This window comes from Notolepis coatsorum, assembly GCF_963971535.1.
Source record: "Notolepis coatsorum genome assembly, chromosome: 1".
Taxonomy (NCBI): domain Eukaryota; kingdom Metazoa; phylum Chordata; class Actinopteri; order Aulopiformes; family Paralepididae; genus Notolepis; species Notolepis coatsorum.
This window is the reverse complement of record NC_140165.1, coordinates 321,420,924-321,445,931: the sequence shown is the minus strand read 5'-3', so window position 1 is coordinate 321,445,931 and position 25,008 is coordinate 321,420,924. Positions and strand designations below refer to the sequence as shown.

The window sequence follows — 25,008 nt, the reverse complement described above, 5'->3', positions numbered from 1 at the left end:
AACGGTATCTAGCTGGCTAGCTACTGATAGCTGCTGATATCAACAAATGCTCCAGCAATAGTCGAGTGCATGATACCTCCGTTCGCTCGGTAGGCAATGTTAGCTCACGTTAGCTCTATATATCCCAGTAAACTAAATAGTTCACTGAGGCGTTGTCTTAACGTTATCTAGCCGGCTAGCAGTAGCTACAGATAGCTCCTGATATCAATGTCTTATAACATTGATTCGATGCGTATTCGAGCTGAGGGCATGCTGAATGTGATTTGACCAAAGCACAGTATACCAATAGGGCCCAGCTGCAGCGCCGGAGAATCCTGGCTGTAGCTGGAGGCTACTCGAGTACACACAGACAGTGGAGCTGTTTGCAGATAGCGAGCATTTTGACTTGTTGCGTGGTGGCGATGTCTCGCAGATAATACAACTATAAGTATGATTATATAATATATATATTTTATAATATTTTTTTTTATATATATTTTTTTTTTATAAACTACTATTTTTTGTACTACTATAACGTTAGCTCCCAGTCCCAGAACGGTAGCCAGTTAGCCCGCACCATCCAGGTACTACTATAACGTTAGCTCCCAGTCCCAGAACGGTAGCCAGTTAGCCCGCACCATCCAGGTACTACTATAACGTTAGCTCCCAGAACGGTAGCCAGTTAGCCCGCACCATCCAGGTACTACTATAACGTTAGCTCCCAGTCCCAGAACGGTAGCCAGTTAGCCCCCACCATCCAGGTACTACTATAACGTTAGCTCCCAGTCCCAGAACGGTAGCCAGTTAGCCCGCACCATCCAGGTACTACTATAACGTTAGCTCCCAGTCCCAGAACGATAGCCACGTAACCCTCTGCTGGCGCGTGCTGTGCACTACAATCAACTCCGTGTCAGTGTAATTGCAGTCTGTGACGTCACGGTATTGAGAATCATACCGGCGGGATCTCGAGTCGAAATACCCTGGTATACCATAATACCGTCATACCACCCAAGCCTAGTCTGAAAGCATTTCTTGTTAAAGTTTGGATTTTATGTGCCCTGTATGCAAGATTCATGTCCCTTGCCAGTCACATACCTATTTAAGTAATGAACTGCACTACTTGTGGTTGTTTTTAGAGATTTTAGAGACGTTTTATACTCGTGCTACAAGATTTTGGCCTGTGCTACAAAACGATCAACCTCTGTAGCACCAGTGCTATGTGCAAAAAAAGTTTACGAACAGCCCTGCTCTCCACCATCTTACTGTCTAAATAAAGAAAAAATACTCTCTTAATAATAATAAATAATTGTTTTAATAAAGAAAAAGACACTGACGGAACCAACAAGCAGGTTAGTGCCTTGCATGTTAACCTCAGCCTTCGGTGTGTGTGTGTGTGTGTTTGATTGATTGAATACTAAAAAATTCATTCAATATTCAATATTATAATTTTTTTTTTTTTTTTTTTTTTTTATATTGGCCTGGGGCCGCATGGAACGTCGGTGAGGGCCGCATGCGGCCCGCGGGCCGCCAGTTGCCCCTCCCTGCTATAGATAAAGCTGTCTCTAGTGTAGCTTTAAATGAAGTCCCTAACTAAAACTATTCTTCCTACGTTGATTTGTTCCAGAAACTGCTGGGGGAGAGTCCTTTCAAAGTCCAGGAGAGAGTCCAGGAGGGAGAGAAGGAGCTGAAAGCACTCAGACTGGCTGTGGAGACACTGAAGGTGAGGTCATATGAAACTGGACTTTGAAGAAGAAGTCTTTATTTGTAGCACATTGCTACATCGTCATGCAGCGAACACACACATGCGAGATGGGTGACACATATAGGACACGCATGCATTTTTTGGCATTCAGTCGTCTGGTAATCTGAAGGTTCCCGGTTCGATCCCAGCTCTTCCTGGAAGCATGCCGAAGTGTCCTTGAGCAAGACACACTGTGCCCAGAGATGGTGTAGTGGTTAGGACCCTACCTCTGGAACCACATGTACCCCTGTTAGCCTGGGATCCAATCCTGCCAGAGCCTTCTTTCCTGTATCTGCCCTATTCTTCATCCCTCTCCACCAGGGCTGTACAGTGCGAGATATATGTTGCACGTGCTACACTGACGTCAGTCTGTGCAATGAATGGATTTACCTCAGTAGCACTGGTGCGATGGCCCGCGTGTGTGGCGCATAAAAAAAAAATAGTGACGGTATTAATAATAATAATAATAATAATAATTATAATAGATCAAATTTATATAGCGCCTTTCATAGAACCCAAGGTCGCTTCACAATCAGGACAAAAAATAGGGCAAGGAAAATAGGGGGGGGGGGGAAAGGGGGGATGAGGGAAGGTAAGGGATAATGGACCTAATCTAAACTAACTGATGGGGAAAAGCCTTGGTGAAGAGGTGTGTTTTTAGAGCGGATTTGAAGGTGTCCAGGGTTGGGGCGTTGCGGATTTCGGGGGGGGGGAGAGAGTTCCAGAGGGTAGGGGACGCCACGCTGAAGGCTCTGTCCCCAAAAGTCCGTAATCTGGTGCGAGGGATGGAGAGGAGACCTAGATCAGAGGATCGTAGGTTCCGGGATGGAGTGTACTGGTGGAGGAGATCAGACAGGTATCGGGGGGTGAGGGCATGGAGGGATTTGTAGGTGAGGAGCAGGAGTTTGAAGGTGATGCGGAACTTGACTGGAAGCCAGTGGAGGTGGATGAGGGTGGGGGTGATGTGCTGCCAGGGCTTGGTGTGAGTGAGAACCCTGGCAGCTGAGTTCTGAACATACTGGAGCCTGTCCAGGGCTTTGCTGGGTACCCCGAACAGGACTCCATTACAGTAGTCCAACCGGGAGGTGATGAATGAGTGGATCAGGGTCTCAGCCACAGAGTCTGAGAGTGAGGGTCGGAGACGGGAGATGTTTTTGAGGTGGTAGAAGGCAGACTTGGTGACGGATTTGATGTGGGAGTGAAATGAAAGTGTGGAGTCATGGGTGACGCCCAGGTTACGGACTTCGAGAGACAGGGAGATGGAACAGCCGTCAACGTGGAGGAGGAGATCTCCAACCTTCCCGAGCAGTGCCTTGGGGGCCACAACCATGAGCTCTGTCTTTTTGCTGTTGAGTTTCAGTAATTTGGTTGACATCCAGGTTTTTATGGCGTGGAGGCATTAACTCATTATCACTAGGGATGGGTATCGTTAGGATTTTATCGATACTACTACTCTTATCGATACTGCTTAACGGTTCGGTGCTTTATCGATACTCTTATCGGTTCTTTTAGATTATTATTTAAATATTTTTCTTTTTTACAATTTCTTATTTGAACGGCTTAAGGCTATATCTGTACTTGATATTTGTTTGTTGTGTTGCATATTTGAAATAAACTTCAATCAAATCAAACCCCCCTCTTAAAAAAACAAAAACCTGTGTTTAAATGGCCATCTATAAAACATCATGCTAAAACTGTGAAACAAATGTCCTATAATAATAATAATGCAGGACCTGTTCAGAGGTCTTTAATTGGCATGCAATTATCCTCAATGTTAGCGGTTAGCACACACGGTTAGCACACACACACCCCGGAACACACACACATGCATTGTTTTTTGTAGGATCGCCGATGCGATTCATGTCCTACTCCCCTAAAGAAAGAAATACATAGCAAACATGACTCGGTTATGCAATAGTGCTGCTGCTTTTTATTTTGTTAAAATCTTTTAGTTAATAAGACTAAAAAATGACTACAACGATTTCATGACTGCTTCCTGTCCTCGACGGAAGTGCGTCGGATACCTACCTTAACGTAAAATGTTCAACAACAGAACAGATTGCTGCTAATTAAACATTTCATGGAAACGGAGTAACGTTAACGCTATGTCGAGTTCATACGTGTAGTGTAGTATGAATGATGAACTCGGCATAACGTTAACGTTAGTCAGTTTCAGTGTTGCTGGATGGTACACTCTATTAGCTCCGTAGCTAACGTAGCTAGCCACGTTAATGTTACATTTAACAACAGAACAGATTGCTGTTAATTAAACACTTCATGGAAACGGAGTAACGTTAACGCTATGTCGAGTTCATACGTGTAGTATGAATGATGAACTCGGCATAACGTTAACGTTAGTCAGTTTCAGTGTTGCTGGATGGTACACTCTATTAGCTCCGTAGCCAGGGCACGAAATTGGAGCCCGCCACCCGCCATTGGCGGGCAGATTTTCGGTTTGGCGAGTGACACTGAGAGGTCTGCCCGCCACCTGGCGTGTAGTTCATATCGATACTCTTATTTTGAAAATCCTGTGCGGGTCTCATTTCCGCCCCAAGCGCAGCTCCAGTCATAATATCGATGGCTCCGGCAGTTAGCAACGTTCGGTTCATATGATACTCTTATTTTGAAAAAAAACATGGCAACGAGTCATATCCGCCCCAGTCCGTGCTTCTGCTCGCATCAACACAGAGGCTCCTATTGCCTCGGGCAGTCTGCTCTAGTCTAGTGCGGACCTCCGTGAGCTAACGTTACTGTTTAAACAATGACCCAGTCAACTATTCACTTTTAGTTTAATACATGAGGCATTGTCTAACGGTATCTAGCTGGCTAGCTACTGATAGCTGCTGATATCAACAAATGCTCCAGCAATAGTCGAGTGCATGATACCTCCGTTCGCTCGGTAGGCAATGTTAGCTCACGTTAGCTCTATATATCCCAGTAAACTAAATAGTTCACTGAGGCGTTGTCTTAACGTTATCTAGCCGGCTAGCAGTAGCTACAGATAGCTCCTGATATCAATGTCTTATAACATTGATTCGATGCGTATTCGAGCTGAGGGCATGCTGAATGTGATTTGACCAAAGCACAGTATACCAATAGGGCCCAGCTGCAGCGCCGGAGAATCCTGGCTGTAGCTGGAGGCTACTCGAGTACACACAGACAGTGGAGCTGTTTGCAGATAGCGAGCATTTTGACTTGTTGCGTGGTGGCGATGTCTCGCAGATAATACAACTATAAGTATGATTATATAATATATATATTTTATAATATATTTTTTTATATATATATATTTTTTTTTATAAACTACTATTTTTTGTACTACTATAACGTTAGCTCCCAGTCCCAGAACGGTAGCCAGTTAGCCCGCACCATCCAGGTACTACTATAACGTTAGCTCCCAGTCCCAGAACGGTAGCCAGTTAGCCCGCACCATCCAGGTACTACTATAACGTTAGCTCCCAGAACGGTAGCCAGTTAGCCCGCACCATCCAGGTACTACTATAACGTTAGCTCCCAGTCCCAGAACGGTAGCCAGTTAGCCCCCACCATCCAGGTACTACTATAACGTTAGCTCCCAGTCCCAGAACGGTAGCCAGTTAGCCCGCACCATCCAGGTACTACTATAACGTTAGCTCCCAGTCCCAGAACGATAGCCACGTAACCCTCTGCTGGCGCGTGCTGTGCACCACAATCAACTCCGTGTCAGTGTAATTGCAGTCTGTGACGTCACGGTATTGAGAATCATACCGGCGGGATCTCGAGTCGAAATACCCTGGTATACCATAATACCGTCATACCACCCAAGCCTAGTCTGAAAGCATTTCTTGTTAAAGTTTGGATTTTATGTGCCCTGTATGCAAGATTCATGTCCCTTGCCAGTCACATACCTATTTAAGTAATGAACTGCACTACTTGTGGTTGTTTTTAGAGATTTTAGAGACGTTTTATACTCGTGCTACAAGATTTTGGCCTGTGCTACAAAACGATCAACCTCTGTAGCACCAGTGCTATGTGCAAAAAAAGTTTACGAACAGCCCTGCTCTCCACCATCTTACTGTCTAAATAAAGAAAAAATACTCTCTTAATAATAATAAATAATTGTTTTAATAAAGAAAAAGACACTGACGGAACCAACAAGCAGGTTAGTGCCTTGCATGTTAACCTCAGCCTTCGGTGTGTGTGTGTGTGTGTTTGATTGATTGAATACTAAAAAATTCATTCAATATTCAATATTATAATTTTTTTTTTTTTTTTTTTTTTTATATTGGCCTGGGGCCGCATGGAACGTCGGTGAGGGCCGCATGCGGCCCGCGGGCCGCCAGTTGCCCCTCCCTGCTATAGATAAAGCTGTCTCTAGTGTAGCTTTAAATGAAGTCCCTAACTAAAACTATTCTTCCTACGTTGATTTGTTCCAGAAACTGCTGGGGGAGAGTCCTTTCAAAGTCCAGGAGAGAGTCCAGGAGGGAGAGAAGGAGCTGAAAGCACTCAGACTGGCTGTGGAGACACTGAAGGTGAGGTCATATGAAACTGGACTTTGAAGAAGAAGTCTTTATTTGTAGCACATTGCTACATCGTCAAGCAGCGAACACACACATGCGAGATGGGTGACACATATAGGACACGCATGCATTTTTTGGCATTCAGTCGTCTGGTAATCTGAAGGTTCCCGGTTCGATCCCAGCTCTTCCTGGAAGCATGCCGAAGTGTCCTTGAGCAAGACACACTGTGCCCAGAGATGGTGTAGTGGTTAGGACCCTACCTCTGGAACCACATGTACCCCTGTTAGCCTGGGATCCAATCCTGCCAGAGCCTTCTTTCCTGTATCTGCCCTATTCTTCATCCCTCTCCACCAGGGCTGTACAGTGCGAGATATATGTTGCACGTGCTACACTGACGTCAGTCTGTGCAATGAATGGATTTACCTCAGTAGCACTGGTGCGATGGCCCGCGTGTGTGGCGCATAAAAAAAAAATAGTGACGGTATTAATAATAATAATAATAATAATAATTATAATAGATCAAATTTATATAGCGCCTTTCATAGAACCCAAGGTCGCTTCACAATCAGGACAAAAAATAGGGCAAGGAAAATAGGGGGGGGGGGGAAAGGGGGGATGAGGGAAGGTAAGGGATAATGGACCTAATCTAAACTAACTGATGGGGAAAAGCCTTGGTGAAGAGGTGTGTTTTTAGAGCGGATTTGAAGGTGTCCAGGGTTGGGGCGTTGCGGATTTCGGGGGGGGGGAGAGAGTTCCAGAGGGTAGGGGACGCCACGCTGAAGGCTCTGTCCCCAAAAGTCCGTAATCTGGTGCGAGGGATGGAGAGGAGACCTAGATCAGAGGATCGTAGGTTCCGGGATGGAGTGTACTGGTGGAGGAGATCAGACAGGTATCGGGGGGTGAGGGCATGGAGGGATTTGTAGGTGAGGAGCAGGAGTTTGAAGGTGATGCAGAACTTGACTGGAAGCCAGTGGAGGTGGATGAGGGTGGGGGTGATGTGCTGCCAGGGCTTGGTGTGAGTGAGAACCCTGGCAGCTGAGTTCTGAACATACTGGAGCCTGTCCAGGGCTTTGCTGGGTACCCCGAACAGGACTCCATTACAGTAGTCCAACCGGGAGGTGATGAATGAGTGGATCAGGGTCTCAGCCACAGAGTCTGAGAGTGAGGGTCGGAGACGGGAGATGTTTTTGAGGTGGTAGAAGGCAGACTTGGTGACGGATTTGATGTGGGAGTGAAATGAAAGTGTGGAGTCATGGGTGACGCCCAGGTTACGGACTTTGAGAGACAGGGAGATGGAACAGCCGTCAACGTGGAGGAGGAGATCTCCAACCTTCCCGAGCAGTGCCTTGGGGGCCACAACCATGAGCTCTGTCTTTTTGCTGTTGAGTTTCAGTAATTTGGTTGACATCCAGGTTTTTATGGCGTGGAGGCATTAACTCATTATCACTAGGGATGGGTATCGTTAGGATTTTATCGATACTACTACTCTTATCGATACTGCTTAACGGTTCGGTGCTTTATCGATACTCTTATCGGTTCTTTTAGATTATTATTTAAATATTTTTCTTTTTTACAATTTCTTATTTGAACGGCTTAAGGCTATATCTGTACTTGATATTTGTTTGTTGTGTTGCATATTTGAAATAAACTTCAATCAAATCAAACCCCCCTCTTAAAAAAACAAAAACCTGTGTTTAAATGGCCATCTATAAAACATCATGCTAAAACTGTGAAACAAATGTCCTATAATAATAATAATAATGCAGGACCTGTTCAGAGGTCTTTAATTGGCATGCAATTATCCTCAATGTTAGCGGTTAGCACACACAGTTAGCACACACACACCCCGGAACACACACACATGCATTGTTTTTTGTAGGATCGCCGATGCGATTCATGTCCTACTCCCCTAAAGAAAGAAATACATAGCAAACATGACTCGGTTATGCAATAGTGCTGCTGCTTTTTATTTTGTTAAAATCTTTTAGTTAATAAGACTAAAAAATGACTACAACGATTTCATGACTGCTTCCTGTCCTCGACGGAAGTGCGTCGGATACCTACCTTAACGTAAAATGTTCAACAACAGAACAGATTGCTGCTAATTAAACATTTCATGGAAACGGAGTAACGTTAACGCTATGTCGAGTTCATACGTGTAGTGTAGTATGAATGATGAACTCGGCATAACGTTAACGTTAGTCAGTTTCAGTGTTGCTGGATGGTACACTCTATTAGCTCCGTAGCTAATGTAGCTAGCCACGTTAATGTTACATTTAACAACAGAACAGATTGCTGTTAATTAAACACTTCATGGAAACGGAGTAACGTTAACGCTATGTCGAGTTCATACGTGTAGTATGAATGATGAACTCGGCATAACGTTAACGTTAGTCAGTTTCAGTGTTGCTGGATGGTACACTCTATTAGCTCCGTAGCCAGGGCACGAAATTGGAGCCCGCCACCCGCCATTGGCGGGCAGATTTTCGGTTTGGCGAGTGACACTGAGAGGTCTGCCCGCCACCTGGCGTGTAGTTCATATCGATACTCTTATTTTGAAAATCCTGTGCGGGTCTCATTTCCGCCCCAAGCGCAGCTCCAGTCATAATATCGATGGCTCCGGCAGTTAGCAAATGTTCGGTTCATATGATACTCTTATTTTGAAAAAAAACATGGCAACGAGTCATATCCGCCCCAGTCCGTGCTTCTGCTCGCATCAACACAGAGGCTCCTATTGCCTCGGGCAGTCTGCTCTAGTCTAGTGCGGACCTCCGTGAGCTAACGTTACTGTTTAAACAATGACCCAGTCAACTATTCACTTTTAGTTTAATACATGAGGCATTGTCTAACGGTATCTAGCTGGCTAGCTACTGATAGCTGCTGATATCAACAAATGCTCCAGCAATAGTCGAGTGCATGATACCTCCGTTCGCTCGGTAGGCAATGTTAGCTCACGTTAGCTCTATATATCCCAGTAAACTAAATAGTTCACTGAGGCGTTGTCTTAACGTTATCTAGCCGGCTAGCAGTAGCTACAGATAGCTCCTGATATCAATGTCTTATAACATTGATTCGATGCGTATTCGAGCTGAGGGCATGCTGAATGTGATTTGACCAAAGCACAGTATACCAATAGGGCCCAGCTGCAGCGCCGGAGAATCCTGGCTGTAGCTGGAGGCTACTCGAGTACACACAGACAGTGGAGCTGTTTGCAGATAGCGAGCATTTTGACTTGTTGCGTGGTGGCGATGTCTCGCAGATAATACAACTATAAGTATGATTATATAATATATATATTTTATAATATTTTTTTTTATATATATTTTTTTTTTATAAACTACTATTTTTTGTACTACTATAACGTTAGCTCCCAGTCCCAGAACGGTAGCCAGTTAGCCCGCACCATCCAGGTACTACTATAACGTTAGCTCCCAGTCCCAGAACGGTAGCCAGTTAGCCCGCACCATCCAGGTACTACTATAACGTTAGCTCCCAGAACGGTAGCCAGTTAGCCCGCACCATCCAGGTACTACTATAACGTTAGCTCCCAGTCCCAGAACGGTAGCCAGTTAGCCCCCACCATCCAGGTACTACTATAACGTTAGCTCCCAGTCCCAGAACGGTAGCCAGTTAGCCCGCACCATCCAGGTACTACTATAACGTTAGCTCCCAGTCCCAGAACGATAGCCACGTAACCCTCTGCTGGCGCGTGCTGTGCACTACAATCAACTCCGTGTCAGTGTAATTGCAGTCTGTGACGTCACGGTATTGAGAATCATACCGGCGGGATCTCGAGTCGAAATACCCTGGTATACCATAATACCGTCATACCACCCAAGCCTAGTCTGAAAGCATTTCTTGTTAAAGTTTGGATTTTATGTGCCCTGTATGCAAGATTCATGTCCCTTGCCAGTCACATACCTATTTAAGTAATGAACTGCACTACTTGTGGTTGTTTTTAGAGATTTTAGAGACGTTTTATACTCGTGCTACAAGATTTTGGCCTGTGCTACAAAACGATCAACCTCTGTAGCACCAGTGCTATGTGCAAAAAAAGTTTACGAACAGCCCTGCTCTCCACCATCTTACTGTCTAAATAAAGAAAAAATACTCTCTTAATAATAATAAATAATTGTTTTAATAAAGAAAAAGACACTGACGGAACCAACAAGCAGGTTAGTGCCTTGCATGTTAACCTCAGCCTTCGGTGTGTGTGTGTGTGTGTTTGATTGATTGAATACTAAAAAATTCATTCAATATTCAATATTATAATTTTTTTTTATATTGGCCTGGGGCCGCATGGCACTTCGGTGAGGGCCGCATGCGGCCCGCGGGCCGCCAGTTGCCCCTCCCTGCTATAGATAAAGCTGTCTCTAGTGTAGCTTTAAATGAAGTCCCTAACTAAAACTATTCTTCCTACGTTGATTTGTTCCAGAAACTGCTGGGGGAGAGTCCTTTCAAAGTCCAGGAGAGAGTCCAGGAGGGAGAGAAGGAGCTGAAAGCACTCAGACTGGCTGTGGAGACACTGAAGGTGAGGTCATATGAAACTGGACTTTGAAGAAGAAGTCTTTATTTGTAGCACATTGCTACATCGTCATGCAGCGAACACACACATGCGAGATGGGTGACACATATAGGACAATCATGCATTTTTTGGCATTCAGTCGTCTGGTAATCTGAAGGTTCCCGGTTCGATCCCAGCTCTTCCTGGAAGCATGCCGAAGTGTCCTTGAGCAAGACACACTGTGCCCAGAGATGGTGTAGTGGTTAGGACCCTACCTCTGGAACCACATGTACCCCTGTTAGCCTGGGATCCAATCCTGCCAGAGCCTTCTTTCCTGTATCTGCCCTATTCTTCATCCCTCTCCACCAGGGCTGTACAGTGCGAGATATATGTTGCACGTGCTACACTGACGTCAGTCTGTGCAATGAATGGATTTACCTCAGTAGCACTGGTGCGATGGCCCGCGTGTGTGGCGCATAAAAAAAAAATAGTGACGGTATTAATAATAATAATAATAATAATTATAATAGATCAAATTTATATAGCGCCTTTCATAGAACCCAAGGTCGCTTCACAATCAGGACAAAAAATAGGGCAAGGAAAATAGGGGGGGGGGGGAAAGGGGGGATGAGGGAAGGTAAGGGATAATGGACCTAATCTAAACTAACTGATGGGGAAAAGCCTTGGTGAAGAGGTGTGTTTTTAGAGCGGATTTGAAGGTGTCCAGGGTTGGGGCGTTGCGGATTTCGGGGGGGGGGGGAGAGTTCCAGAGGGTAGGGGACGCCACGCTGAAGGCTCTGTCCCCAAAAGTCCGTAATCTGGTGCGAGGGATGGAGAGGAGACCTAGATCAGAGGATCGTAGGTTCCGGGATGGAGTGTACTGGTGGAGGAGATCAGACAGGTATCGGGGGGTGAGGGCATGGAGGGATTTGTAGGTGAGGAGCAGGAGTTTGAAGGTAATGCGGAACTTGACTGGAAGCCAGTGGAGGTGGATGAGGGTGGGGGTGATGTGCTGCCAGGGCTTGGTGTGAGTGAGAACCCTGGCAGCTGAGTTCTGAACATACTGGAGCCTGTCCAGGGCTTTGCTGGGTACCCCGAACAGGACTCCATTACAGTAGTCCAACCGGGAGGTGATGAATGAGTGGATCAGGGTCTCAGCCACAGAGTCTGAGAGTGAGGGTCGGAGACGGGAGATGTTTTTGAGGTGGTAGAAGGCAGACTTGGTGACGGATTTGATGTGGGAGTGAAATGAAAGTGTGGAGTCATGGGTGACGCCCAGGTTACGGACTTCGAGAGACAGGGAGATGGAACAGCCGTCAACGTGGAGGAGGAGATCTCCAACCTTCCCGAGCAGTGCCTTGGGGGCCACAACCATGAGCTCTGTCTTTTTGCTGTTGAGTTTCAGTAATTTGGTTGACATCCAGGTTTTTATGGCGTGGAGGCATTAACTCATTATCACTAGGGATGGGTATCGTTAGGATTTTATCGATACTACTACTCTTATCGATACTGCTTAACGGTTCGGTGCTTTATCGATACTCTTATCGGTTCTTTTAGATTATTATTTAAATATTTTTCTTTTTTACAATTTCTTATTTGAACGGCTTAAGGCTATATCTGTACTTGATATTTGTTTGTTGTGTTGCATATTTGAAATAAACTTCAATCAAATCAAACCCCCCTCTTAAAAAAACAAAAACCTGTTTAAATGGCCATCTATAAAACATCATGCTAAAACTGTGAAACAAATGTCCTATAATAATAATAATGCAGGACCTGTTCAGAGGTCTTTAATTGGCATGCAATTATCCTCAATGTTAGCGGTTAGCACACACGGTTAGCACACACACACCCCGGAACACACACACATGCATTGTTTTTTGTAGGATCGCCGATGCGATTCATGTCCTACTCCCCTAAAGAAAGAAATACATAGCAAACATGACTCGGTTATGCAATAGTGCTGCTGCTTTTTATTTTGTTAAAATCTTTTAGTTAATAAGACAAAAAAATGACTACAACGATTTCATGACTGCTTCCTGTCCTCGACGGAAGTGCGTCGGATACCTACCTTAACGTAAAATGTTCAACAACAGAACAGATTGCTGCTAATTAAACATTTCATGGAAACGGAGTAACGTTAACGCTATGTCGAGTTCATACGTGTAGTGTAGTATGAATGATGAACTCGGCATAACGTTAACGTTAGTCAGTTTCAGTGTTGCTGGATGGTACACTCTATTAGCTCCGTAGCTAACGTAGCTAGCCACGTTAATGTTACATTTAACAACAGAACAGATTGCTGTTAATTAAACACTTCATGGAAACGGAGTAACGTTAACGCTATGTCGAGTTCATACGTGTAGTATGAATGATGAACTCGGCATAACGTTAACGTTAGTCAGTTTCAGTGTTGCTGGATGGTACACTCTATTAGCTCCGTAGCCAGGGCACGAAATTGGAGCCCGCCACCCGCCATTGGCGGGCAGATTTTCGGTTTGGCGAGTGACACTGAGAGGTCTGCCCGCCACCTGGCGTGTAGTTCATATCGATACTCTTATTTTGAAAATCCTGTGCGGGTCTCATTTCCGCCCCAAGCGCAGCTCCAGTCATAATATCGATGGCTCCGGCAGTTAGCAACGTTCGGTTCATATGATACTCTTATTTTGAAAAAAAACATGGCAACGAGTCATATCCGCCCCAGTCCGTGCTTCTGCTTGCATCAACACAGAGGCTCCTATTGCCTCGGGCAGTCTGCTCTAGTCTAGTGCGGACCTCCGTGAGCTAACGTTACTGTTTAAACAATGACCCAGTCAACTATTCACTTTTAGTTTAATACATGAGGCATTGTCTAACGGTATCTAGCTGGCTAGCTACTGATAGCTGCTGATATCAACAAATGCTCCAGCAATAGTCGAGTGCATGATACCTCCGTTCGCTCGGTAGGCAATGTTAGCTCACGTTAGCTCTATATATCCCAGTAAACTAAATAGTTCACTGAGGCGTTGTCTTAACGTTATCTAGCCGGCTAGCAGTAGCTACAGATAGCTCCTGATATCAATGTCTTATAACATTGATTCGATGCGTATTCGAGCTGAGGGCATGCTGAATGTGATTTGACCAAAGCACAGTATACCAATAGGGCCCAGCTGCAGCGCCGGAGAATCCTGGCTGTAGCTGGAGGCTACTCGAGTACACACAGACAGTGGAGCTGTTTGCAGATAGCGAGCATTTTGACTTGTTGCGTGGTGGCGATGTCTCGCAGATAATACAACTATAAGTATGATTATATAATATATATATTTTATAATATTTTTTTTTATATATATATTTTTTTTATAAACTACTATTTTTTGTACTACTATAACGTTAGCTCCCAGTCCCAGAACGGTAGCCAGTTAGCCCGCACCATCCAGGTACTACTATAACGTTAGCTCCCAGTCCCAGAACGGTAGCCAGTTAGCCCGCACCATCCAGGTACTACTATAACGTTAGCTCCCAGAACGGTAGCCAGTTAGCCCGCACCATCCAGGTACTACTATAACGTTAGCTCCCAGTCCCAGAACGGTAGCCAGTTAGCCCCCACCATCCAGGTACTACTATAACGTTAGCTCCCAGTCCCAGAACGGTAGCCAGTTAGCCCGCACCATCCAGGTACTACTATAACGTTAGCTCCCAGTCCCAGAACGATAGCCACGTAACCCTCTGCTGGCGCGTGCTGTGCACTACAATCAACTCCGTGTCAGTGTAATTGCAGTCTGTGACGTCACGGTATTGAGAATCATACCGGCGGGATCTCGAGTCGAAATACCCTGGTATACCATAATACCGTCATACCACCCAAGCCTAGTCTGAAAGCATTTCTTGTTAAAGTTTGGATTTTATGTGCCCTGTATGCAAGATTCATGTCCCTTGCCAGTCACATACCTATTTAAGTAATGAACTGCACTACTTGTGGTTGTTTTTAGAGATTTTAGAGACGTTTTATACTCGTGCTACAAGATTTTGGCCTGTGCTACAAAACGATCAACCTCTGTAGCACCAGTGCTATGTGCAAAAAAAGTTTACGAACAGCCCTGCTCTCCACCATCTTACTGTCTAAATAAAGAAAAAATACTCTCTTAATAATAATAAATAATTGTTTTAATAAAGAAAAAGACACTGACGGAACCAACAAGCAGGTTAGTGCCTTGCATGTTAACCTCAGCCTTCGGTGTGTGTGTGTGTGTTTGATTGATTGAATACTAAAAAATTCATTCAATATTCAATATTATAATTTTTTTTTTTTTTTTTTTTTTATATTGGCCTGGGGCCGCATGGAACGTCGGTGAGGGCCGCATGCGGCCCGCGGGCCGCCAGTTGCCCCTCCCTGCTATAGATAAAGCTGTCTCTAGTGTAGCTTTAAATGAAGTCCCTAACTAAAACTATTCTTCCTACGTTGATTTGTTCCAGAAACTGCTGGGGGAGAGTCCTTTCAAAGTCCAGGAGAGAGTCCAGGAGGGAGAGAAGGAGCTGAAAGCACTCAGACTGGCTGTGGAGACACTGAAGGTGAGGTCATATGAAACTGGACTTTGAAGAAGAAGTCTTTATTTGTAGCACATTGCTACATCGTCATGCAGCGAACACACACATGCGAGATGGGTGACACATATAGGACACGCATGCATTTTTTGGCATTCAGTCGTCTGGTAATCTGAAGGTTCCCGGTTCGATCCCAGCTCTTCCTGGAAGCATGCCGAAGTGTCCTTGAGCAAGACACACTGTGCCCAGAGATGGTGTAGTGGTTAGGACCCTACCTCTGGAACCACATGTACCCCTGTTAGCCTGGGATCCAATCCTGCCAGAGCCTTCTTTCCTGTATCTGCCCTATTCTTCATCCCTCTCCACCAGGGCTGTACAGTGCGAGATATATGTTGCACGTGCTACACTGACGTCAGTCTGTGCAATGAATGGATTTACCTCAGTAGCACTGGTGCGATGGCCCGCGTGTGTGGCGCATAAAAAAAAAATAGTGACGGTATTAATAATAATAATAATAATAATTATAATAGATCAAATTTATATAGCGCCTTTCATAGAACCCAAGGTCGCTTCACAATCAGGACAAAAAATAGGGCAAGGAAAATAGGGGGGGGGGGGGGGAGGGGGGATGAGGGAAGGTAAGGGATAATGGACCTAATCTAAACTAACTGATGGGGAAAAGCCTTGGTGAAGAGGTGTGTTTTTAGAGCGGATTTGAAGGTGTCCAGGGTTGGGGCGTTGCGGATTTCGGGGGGGGGGGGAGAGTTCCAGAGGGTAGGGGACGCCACGCTGAAGGCTCTGTCCCCAAAAGTCCGTAATCTGGTGCGAGGGATGGAGAGGAGACCTAGATCAGAGGATCGTAGGTTCCGGGATGGAGTGTACTGGTGGAGGAGATCAGACAGGTATCGGGGGGTGAGGGCATGGAGGGATTTGTAGGTGAGGAGCAGGAGTTTGAAGGTGATGCGGAACTTGACTGGAAGCCAGTGGAGGTGGATGAGGGTGGGGGTGATGTGCTGCCAGGGCTTGGTGTGAGTGAGAACCCTGGCAGCTGAGTTCTGAACATACTGGAGCCTGTCCAGGGCTTTGCTGGGTACCCCGAACAGGACTCCATTACAGTAGTCCAACCGGGAGGTGATGAATGAGTGGATCAGGGTCTCAGCCACAGAGTCTGAGAGTGAGGGTCGGAGACGGGAGATGTTTTTGAGGTGGTAGAAGGCAGACTTGGTGACGGATTTGATGTGGGAGTGAAATGAAAGTGTGGAGTCATGGGTGACGCCCAGGTTACGGACTTCGAGAGACAGGGAGATGGAACAGCCGTCAACGTGGAGGAGGAGATCTCCAACCTTCCCGAGCAGTGCCTTGGGGGCCACAACCATGAGCTCTGTCTTTTTGCTGTTGAGTTTCAGTAATTTGGTTGACATCCAGGTTTTTATGGCGTGGAGGCATTAACTCATTATCACTAGGGATGGGTATCGTTAGGATTTTATCGATACTACTACTCTTATCGATACTGCTTAACGGTTCGGTGCTTTATCGATACTCTTATCGGTTCTTTTAGATTATTATTTAAATATTTTTCTTTTTTACAATTTCTTATTTGAACGGCTTAAGGCTATATCTGTACTTGATATTTGTTTGTTGTGTTGCATATTTGAAATAAACTTCAATCAAATCAAACCCCCCTCTTAAAAAAACAAAAACCTGTGTTTAAATGGCCATCTATAAAACATCATGCTAAAACTGTGAAACAAATGTCCTATAATAATAATAATGCAGGACCTGTTCAGAGGTCTTTAATTGGCATGCAATTATCCTCAATGTTAGCGGTTAGCACACACGGTTAGCACACACACACCCCGGAACACACACACATGCATTGTTTTTTGTAGGATCGCCGATGCGATTCATGTCCTACTCCCCTAAAGAAAGAAATACATAGCAAACATGACTCGGTTATGCAATAGTGCTGCTGCTTTTTATTTTGTTAAAATCTTTTAGTTAATAAGACTAAAAAATGACTACAACGATTTCATGACTGCTTCCTGTCCTCGACGGAAGTGCGTCGGATACCTACCTTAACGTAAAATGTTCAACAACAGAACAGATTGCTGCTAATTAAACATTTCATGGAAACGGAGTAACGTTAACGCTATGTCGAGTTCATACGTGTAGTGTAGTATGAATGATGAACTCGGCATAACGTTAACGTTAGTCAGTTTCAGTGTTGCTGGATGGTACACTCTATTAGCTCCGTAGCTAACGTAGCTAGCCACGTTAATGTTACATTTAACAACAGAACAGATTGCTGTTAATTAAACACTTCATGGAAACGGAGTAACGTTAACGCTATGTCGAGTTCATACGTGTAGTATGAATGATGAACTCGGCATAACGTTAACGTTAGTCAGTTTCAGTGTTGCTGGATGGTACACTCTATTAGCTCCGTAGCCAGGGCACGAAATTGGAGCCCGCCACCCGCCATTGGCGGGCAGATTTTCGGTTTGGCGAGTGACACTGAGAGGTCTGCCCGCCACCTGGTGTGTAGTTCATATCGATACTCTTATTTTGAAAATCCTGTGCGGGTCTCATTTCCGCCCCAAGCGCAGCTCCAGTCATAATATCGATGGCTCCGGCAGTTAGCAACGTTCGGTTCATATGATACTCTTATTTTGAAAAAAAACATGGCAACGAGTCATATCCGCCCCAGTCCGTGCTTCTGCTCGCATCAACACAGAGGCTCCTATTGCCTCGGGCAGTCTGCTCTAGTCTAGTGCAGACCTCCGTGAGCTAACTGTAACTGAGGGGTACAATTCCCTGACTGTATTACTAGATATGATACTTACTACCACTACCTTTGTACTTAATATTCGGCCACCCAGTACACGGCATAAATATATTATCATAAACACTCTCACGTAGATGAAACGGATCCAACACAAATGTACGAAGTCGAAGTATGCGTTTATTACTACACAGCAATGGTGTGTAGAGCAAGCACTTAATCACTTAATTACATTTATGAATTGAAATAGTATGCACTTTTATGGCAAAGAGTATTCGTCGGTATATCAATAGAGAATGTCCAATCTCTGATGGCGCAGGTGGTAAATATACGACCTGGAATAGTTAAGGAATAACAGCAATGATACTTTAATGATTATATACTAGATACACTAAGGGGGGGTTAATCCGGTCGCTTGTAAGCCGACAGGAGTAGGAGGGGGGGGGGGGTAGAATCCGGCTGCCTCGTCCGGCCAAGGGTATCCCAGGTGAACCCACTGTAGTGCCGTTCAATGCGCCGGCGATCCTTGGACCACAGATGAAAGCAGGTGGACTCTTTGTGGGCCGGCTCTCTCCGGTCCACGGGGGAGAGACGTGAAGCGACCTCGTCTTGCAGAGCGTCTCCTCACCTTGCGTCCTCTCCAGGGGGGGGGGTTCCAACACACGGCAGTGTCGGGGGTCTTTATCCATGGAATAATCAAAGTATACAAAGCATAATCCGTGCCTGGGAAGGCGGGCTGTCGTCGGTAGAATAATCCGGTATACAGGTCCACTCGCTCGTCGGCTCTGGGGCTCCTCGGGTGCAGCTTCACATGGGGTCAACCACCCTGGGTAAGCAGCCAGTTCTCTGCCCGAAACGATGGGGTACTGACTACGGTAGTATTCTCACCGCACGAAGCACTATATATTAACAGACTATTATTAGCTTAATAGACTACGTCCAACTCGACGATATAGTGCCAAATATGACTATTCAAATATTAATATACACGATGTCTCAATACCGATGGTAGGCGAACTTGGCCTTACTCCCACGTGGCGTCGCGGGGAGGCTTTACGTCTGTGACTCTATTGGAGGGTAAGAAACTGGACTGAAAAGGAAGTCCTACTTTAGTAGCGCAGTATATATACGCACTATGAACAAATAGTCCCATTAGTGGTGCGGTAGCCAGATTCCTACGCGGAACTAGGACTTGTTCGTACATGTGGAGCGGTACGTTTGAACTGGGTCTGAGGGGTATGGCAGCCTGGCACCAAGGTCTCGACCAATAGTAGAATGGAGACTATTATGGGATGTTCAGTAGGCTAGAATGGATATTCAATGCATATTGTACAAGGAATATACAAGGGATATCAGGGAATATTAGAGAATATACAAATACAATTAAATATATATATATAAATAAATATATATATTCGGTTTAATCTGGCCCTTCACAACAGCCACCCCCTGAATAGGTCCCAGACCTAATCAGTTAAACAGAGACAGATTAATCGCGTTGTCTATTTACACATAAGGGTTTGCTGTAGGGGTCAGTCAACTTCACAAAGTCATAGGGTTGTAGGGTCATGGTCATCATCGATTGTGTCTGGGAGTCGAGGCAGTTCTATGAGCCTCGCCACGGGACGGGTGTAAGTGCGACCCTGGACGAGCACTTCAGCTGCTCAGACCTTGCCGTCGGCACCGGTGATCACTTTGCTTACGCGGCCGGCCGGCCACATAGCTCTGGGCAGTGATTGATCAATAATCATGACGACTGTTCCTTCTGTCAAATTGTCTCTCTCCTTTACCCACTTCTGGCGGGTCTGTATAGACGGTAGGTAGTGCAGTAGGAAACTGTTCCAAAACTTGTCGGCTAATACTTGGCTGTACCTCCACATTCGTCGGCCGTTCGCTTCTTCAGGCCGGTACATTGTCTGGGGTAATGCAGGATCCAGCCGCCCCATCAGGAGTGTGTTGGGGGTAACTGGGTCGATATCCGCCACATCACTGGAGACATATCCGAGGGGCTTCGAGTTAAGTACTCCCTCAATCTCCGTGAGGACTGTCATTAGGACTTCTTCCGCCACAGTCTGGGCCCCAAGTACTGCGTACAGGGCTGTCTTTATGGAGCGCACTTCTCGTTCCCAAGTGCCACCGAAGTGGGGTGCGTTTGGGGGGTTGAATTGGAAATCAACCTGTGCTGGAGCGAGGTGGGTCTTAAGTTTTGGGCCCATAGCTTGGAAGCTCTCTCTCAGCTCTCTTTCGCCGCCTTTGAAGTTTGTCCCATGATCGGACAATAGGGTAGACGGTCTTCCTTTCCGTGATGTGAATCTCCGGAAGGCCATAAGGAATGAGTCTGTGCTCATGGTCGGGAGAAGCTCGATGTGTATCGCTCTGGTGGTCATGCATTTGAATACAATACCCCACCGCTTCTCGGTTCCTCTTCCTTTCTTTATGTGCAGCGGGCCAAAGCAGTCCATACCCGTTGAGTGGAATGGCTTGTCACCGATTCGGAGGCGACATGGAGGAAGGTCAGCCATCCTTGGTATGCTGGGCTGCGCGCGCCACTTGCGGCAGTCTAGACATGTTCGCTGGAAGCGTCGTACCGCCTCTCTTCCTTGTAGGATCCAGTAACGACGTCTGATTTCCGCGAAGACTCTTTCTGCTCCTGCGTGATGTACATCCTCATCGTATTTCTTTATAATCAGCTCTGTGACCTTGTGTCGGCTGTTCAATACGATCGGGTATTTAATGTCATCCGGTAGATTGGGGGCTCTGCGTAGGCGACCACCCACTCTGATGAGGGTATGAGCGTCGCTCTCGGGGGCCAGATGAATTAATCTGCTGTCGGATGGGACGGGCTTTCCTCCCTGTAGACAGGCCAATTCATCGGGGAACGAGTCTCTCTGGGCTCGCTGCAGTAGAAGCAATTCTGCTTCCTCGTAGTTAGCTGCTGACATATCAGCGGGGGACTTGCACTCCGGGTGGTACCGCAGGAATGTTCTTTGTTGTGCACTCTCTATGGACGTGCAATCGTCTATGTTAGGGTCGGTGGAGGCTACGGTGCTCAATCCACAGAACACAGACTTCTTATTTTCCACCTCCTCTGGACTTGCTTCCCTCGGGATAGGCATGGGCCACTGTCCTTCCGGGAGTCTTAGGAATGCGGGGCCGTCACTGTAGACATTGCGACGGGTGAGGTCATCCAGGGGCATCCCCCGGGTGATGACGTCAGCTGGGTTCTGTTTTGTATCAACGTAGCGCCACTCTGTTTCTCCGGTTAACTCTTCGGTTAAGTCTTGAATCTCGGTGACTCTGACTCCCACGAAGACTTTGTACTTGCATGAGTCCGATTTGATCCAGGCGAGTACCGTCGTGGAATCTGACCACAGGATTGTTCTAGACACCGGTATGGTGAGCTCACGTTGGATGAGCGTGGCTAGGTGCGCTCCGGCTAGGGCTGCGCAGAGCTCTAGACGTGGGATAGATTGTTGCTTGCGTGGGGCTATTCTCGAGCGGGCGAGGACAAATGCTGTGTAGATCTCTCCCCCCTGGTCTTGGGCCCGTAAGTAGGCTACTGATCCGTATGCGACCTCTGAGGCGTCACTGAAGACGTGTAAGTCCATTTTACATGTCTCTGGCCTCACCGTGGGTGGGAAGTAGCTTCGGCGCATATTAACGCCTGGGAGTGAGTGGAGCTCCATCTCCCACTCTCTCCAGGTGGATGCAAGGTGTGCGGGAATGGGGTCGTCCCAGCCCTGGTCCTTGTCCCACAATGCTCGTACAATCATTTTTGCCCTGGTGGTGTACGGTAGAATACATCCTAGCGGGTCATATTGTCGGGCGAGTGTTGTGTACACACTCCGTCTGGTGGTCGGCGCCGCCGCCGGCCTTCCCTGCTCCGTAGTCAGGGGCTTGTGTCTGTAGTGAAGCGAATCTGTTTTGAATCGCCACACCAATCCCAGGGTCATCTCCTGGGCTTCTCCCGGGATTGTAGCCATCCAGGTCTCGCTGCTGGCTGCCTTGTCCTCGGAGGAGAGGCTGCGCAGTACTTGCGGATCGCTGCTGGCCCACTGCCTGAGATCAAAGCCGCCTTTGATCAATGAGGCGCAGAGTTTAATCAGGAGAGCCTCGGCTTCTTCTTGGGTTGAAAGGCTTTGTAGACAGTTGTCTACGTAGAAGCTGTTCTTTACGCTGTGTCGGACCTCTTCGTCCGCTGCTGGGTCCTCTGCTACATGTTTCTGTAGTGCAAATGTAGCACAGCAGGGGCTGCACGTCGTTCCGAAGGGGAGGACTTCCCATTGGTAGATGGCTGGGTGCTCATCTCCTGGCTTCTCTCTCCATAGGAACCGTAACAGGGGCTTGTCCGCCTCTACTAATCTCACCTGCAGGAACATTCCTTTAATGTCCCCGCTGATGGCCACCTTTTCCTGGCGGAAGCGGAGTAGAACGCCGAGTAGGGAGGGGCCGAGTGTGGGACCGGGCAGTAACTCTTTATTCAGATTTTGGGATCCGATCTGGTAGCTGCAGTTAAATACTATGCGGTCTTTACCGTTGTGATGGACCTTGTGGTGGGGCACGTACCACGATTCAGTGGTCTGGTCAGCCTCTTTAATGTCCATCTTTGTGACGTGTCCCGCTGTGATGAGCTTCTCAATCTCAGCGCGGTATACACTCTCTTGGGCGGGGTTCTTGGCTAAGCGCCGCTCCGTGTTCAGCAGGTACCGTTCTGTGGCGTCTGTCTTGGCGTGGAAAGTAGGCATTCCTTCTCGCCGCAGGAGTGGCGTGGCGTATCTCAACACGCCGTTGACCGGGACTCTCTTGGTCCCTGTCTCGAGGAGGTGAATGGCGTAAATGTCATCTTTAGAGCGAATGTCTTTCTTTCCGTTCTTAAAGGGCATTTGTTCCAAGGTCCATAGCCGCTCTACGTGTTGCAGGAGTGCGGTTTCTCCCTCTGTGACTCGGGAGTGGAGACATCTAGTGGCTGTACTTCGGTTGAGAGATTTGGCGAGCGGGCCTTGGAGAGTCCATCCCAAACGGGTCTCGACTGCTGCAGGACAGCCTCGGGGTCCGGTATGAACCCGGTCTATCGGGACAATGAGGTCTGCATGGTCGGAGCCTATCAACAGGGTCGGCATAGCATTGTCCATGAGCGGGATCGGTAACTTGCGCAGATGTGCATATTTCTCCATCAGCTTGGCGACGGGGTATGTGTACCGCGACAGTCCTATTTCTTGGCTGGTGAAAGCGTCTGTAATCTGGTACCGTCGCTCAGGCTGGCCGCTTGCTGCGATAGAGAATGAGACATTCTCGCCCTTTATCGTCTTCAAATCTCGTCTTATTGTCCGAATTGTCATTTGGGTTTCGCTTCCCCGCAGCCCTAGCTGGGCCGCAGCGGAGGCGAGCAGCAGGGTCTTCTCTGACCCGTCATCGAGGACGGCGTAAGTGTCCAGGACTTTATTCTGGTAGCTTAGTGTCACACGCACTACTTTTAGGAGTACTCGGGCTCCACTGCTGCTGGCGGGATCGATGTACATGACGCTCGCTTTGCGGCTGGATGGTGCGGGTGAAGGGCGCCGTCTGTTACTGTCGTGAAGTATGTCCAGATGGGCTCCATCGCACTTGGTGCACCTTTTCTTTAAGCGGCATTCGGCTGCCATGTGTGAGCGCGCACAGCGAAAACAGCGTTTGTTGGACTTTATCCATTGACCTGCTTCCTCCGCGTTCAGCTTGGGGAAGGAGTCACATTGCGCTAGCCAGTGTTCTTTCTCACAGTAGGGGCACACTATCTTCCACTTCTCCGTTCTGGAGGGGGTACTGTGGCTCCTGCTGCTCGGTACTGACTCCGATTGGTGCATCACAGTCACCGATCTTCTTCCATCATTTAGTCGTCTGGTTCCTTCTCTGGAGCCAGGGGTGCTCCGTCCGAATGTATCTAGCCGTAGGCTGCTGACTTCTCTCGCCAGGAAGTCTGCTAGATCGAGGAGGTTCGGTTCGGGGCCATTCGGGTCTCTGTGGTCCCTCTGCCGCCTAAAGCGCTCCTGACGAGCGGGCGGCAGCTTCTCCAGAATCCTTTCCACATTTGAGTTGGCGTAAAGTTCATGCCTCCCCTTCTCTCTTTGCGCTCCCAACATCCCTACCAGGGACTGCACTCTGATGGACAGGTCGTCCAGTGCTCGATTGTCTATTGCTGGGGGTAAGCGGTCGATGTGTCGGATCTCCTGGATCACGTAATCCCATATGCGCCCATACCTCTGGTCCAATGCTACCAGCGCTGCTGTGTATGGGGTGGTGGAAGTCGCGTAGGCGAGCGCTATATTATGTGCGCGGGGTACCTTTAAGTGCTTCAGTAGGATGGCGTATTTGTGGCGTTCATCCAATACATCCACCAACATGGTCTCCAGACACATGCGGAGTTCTGTATACTGGGCCCGGTTCTCTTGGGTGAAGTCGGGTACCATAGGCGTGCCAATGTATGACGCTGACTGTGGATACATCGGCGAGCGTTGGGGGAGAGGCCTCCTAGGCGAGTCTCCTCCCGCTCCTTGGTATGGGCTGGTACCGGCAGTGTACCATGGCCCGCTTGTCCAGGTGCTGTTCCTCGGTGCGGGTCGTGCGTCGTGCTCACCCGTGTATAGAGTCGGGGGTCTGTAGCGCAGCTCCGCGGGGGTATAGCCTGGGCTGTACCGGACCTCCTGGTCCGGTAGAGTACTGTGCTGTCTTCGGGCGTGGTTCTCCTCCTCTTCCTCTTCGTCTTCAGTTAGGTCATCCAGTGCTTGTAGTCTCTGGTTTAGCCTCTCCACAGGATATGCTGCTCCTTCCCGGTTGCTAGGTCTCGCTTGGACCGGTGGGGGGAGGTGGTCTGTGGGGGGTATAGACCTCGTCTGTTGGTCAAGTTCAGGGTTGTTTACTCGGCTAGGGGATGCCGCCCTGGAGGTGTGTCTAGACGAGTTCCTGGAGCCTCTGGCGGAGGGAGAGGGTGTTGTCCGTCTGATCAGCT

General features: G+C 47.4%; 1 protein-coding gene across 1 annotated transcript in view; it reads left to right on the top strand.

Annotated features, from left to right (window-relative positions):
* Window positions 1–25,008, top strand: part of LOC311226639 (uncharacterized protein) — a gene marked incomplete at its 5' end in the record, with an annotated part of 82,122 nt that overhangs the window by 27,612 nt on the left and 29,502 nt on the right. The window contains 4 exons of the mRNA XM_084312056.1: window positions 1,604–1,699; window positions 6,136–6,231; window positions 10,655–10,750; window positions 15,176–15,271. Coding sequence (XP_084168182.1) covers window positions 1,604–1,699; window positions 6,136–6,231; window positions 10,655–10,750; window positions 15,176–15,271 — 384 coding nt within the window. The remainder of the gene's footprint in view (window positions 1–1,603; window positions 1,700–6,135; window positions 6,232–10,654; window positions 10,751–15,175; window positions 15,272–25,008) is intronic.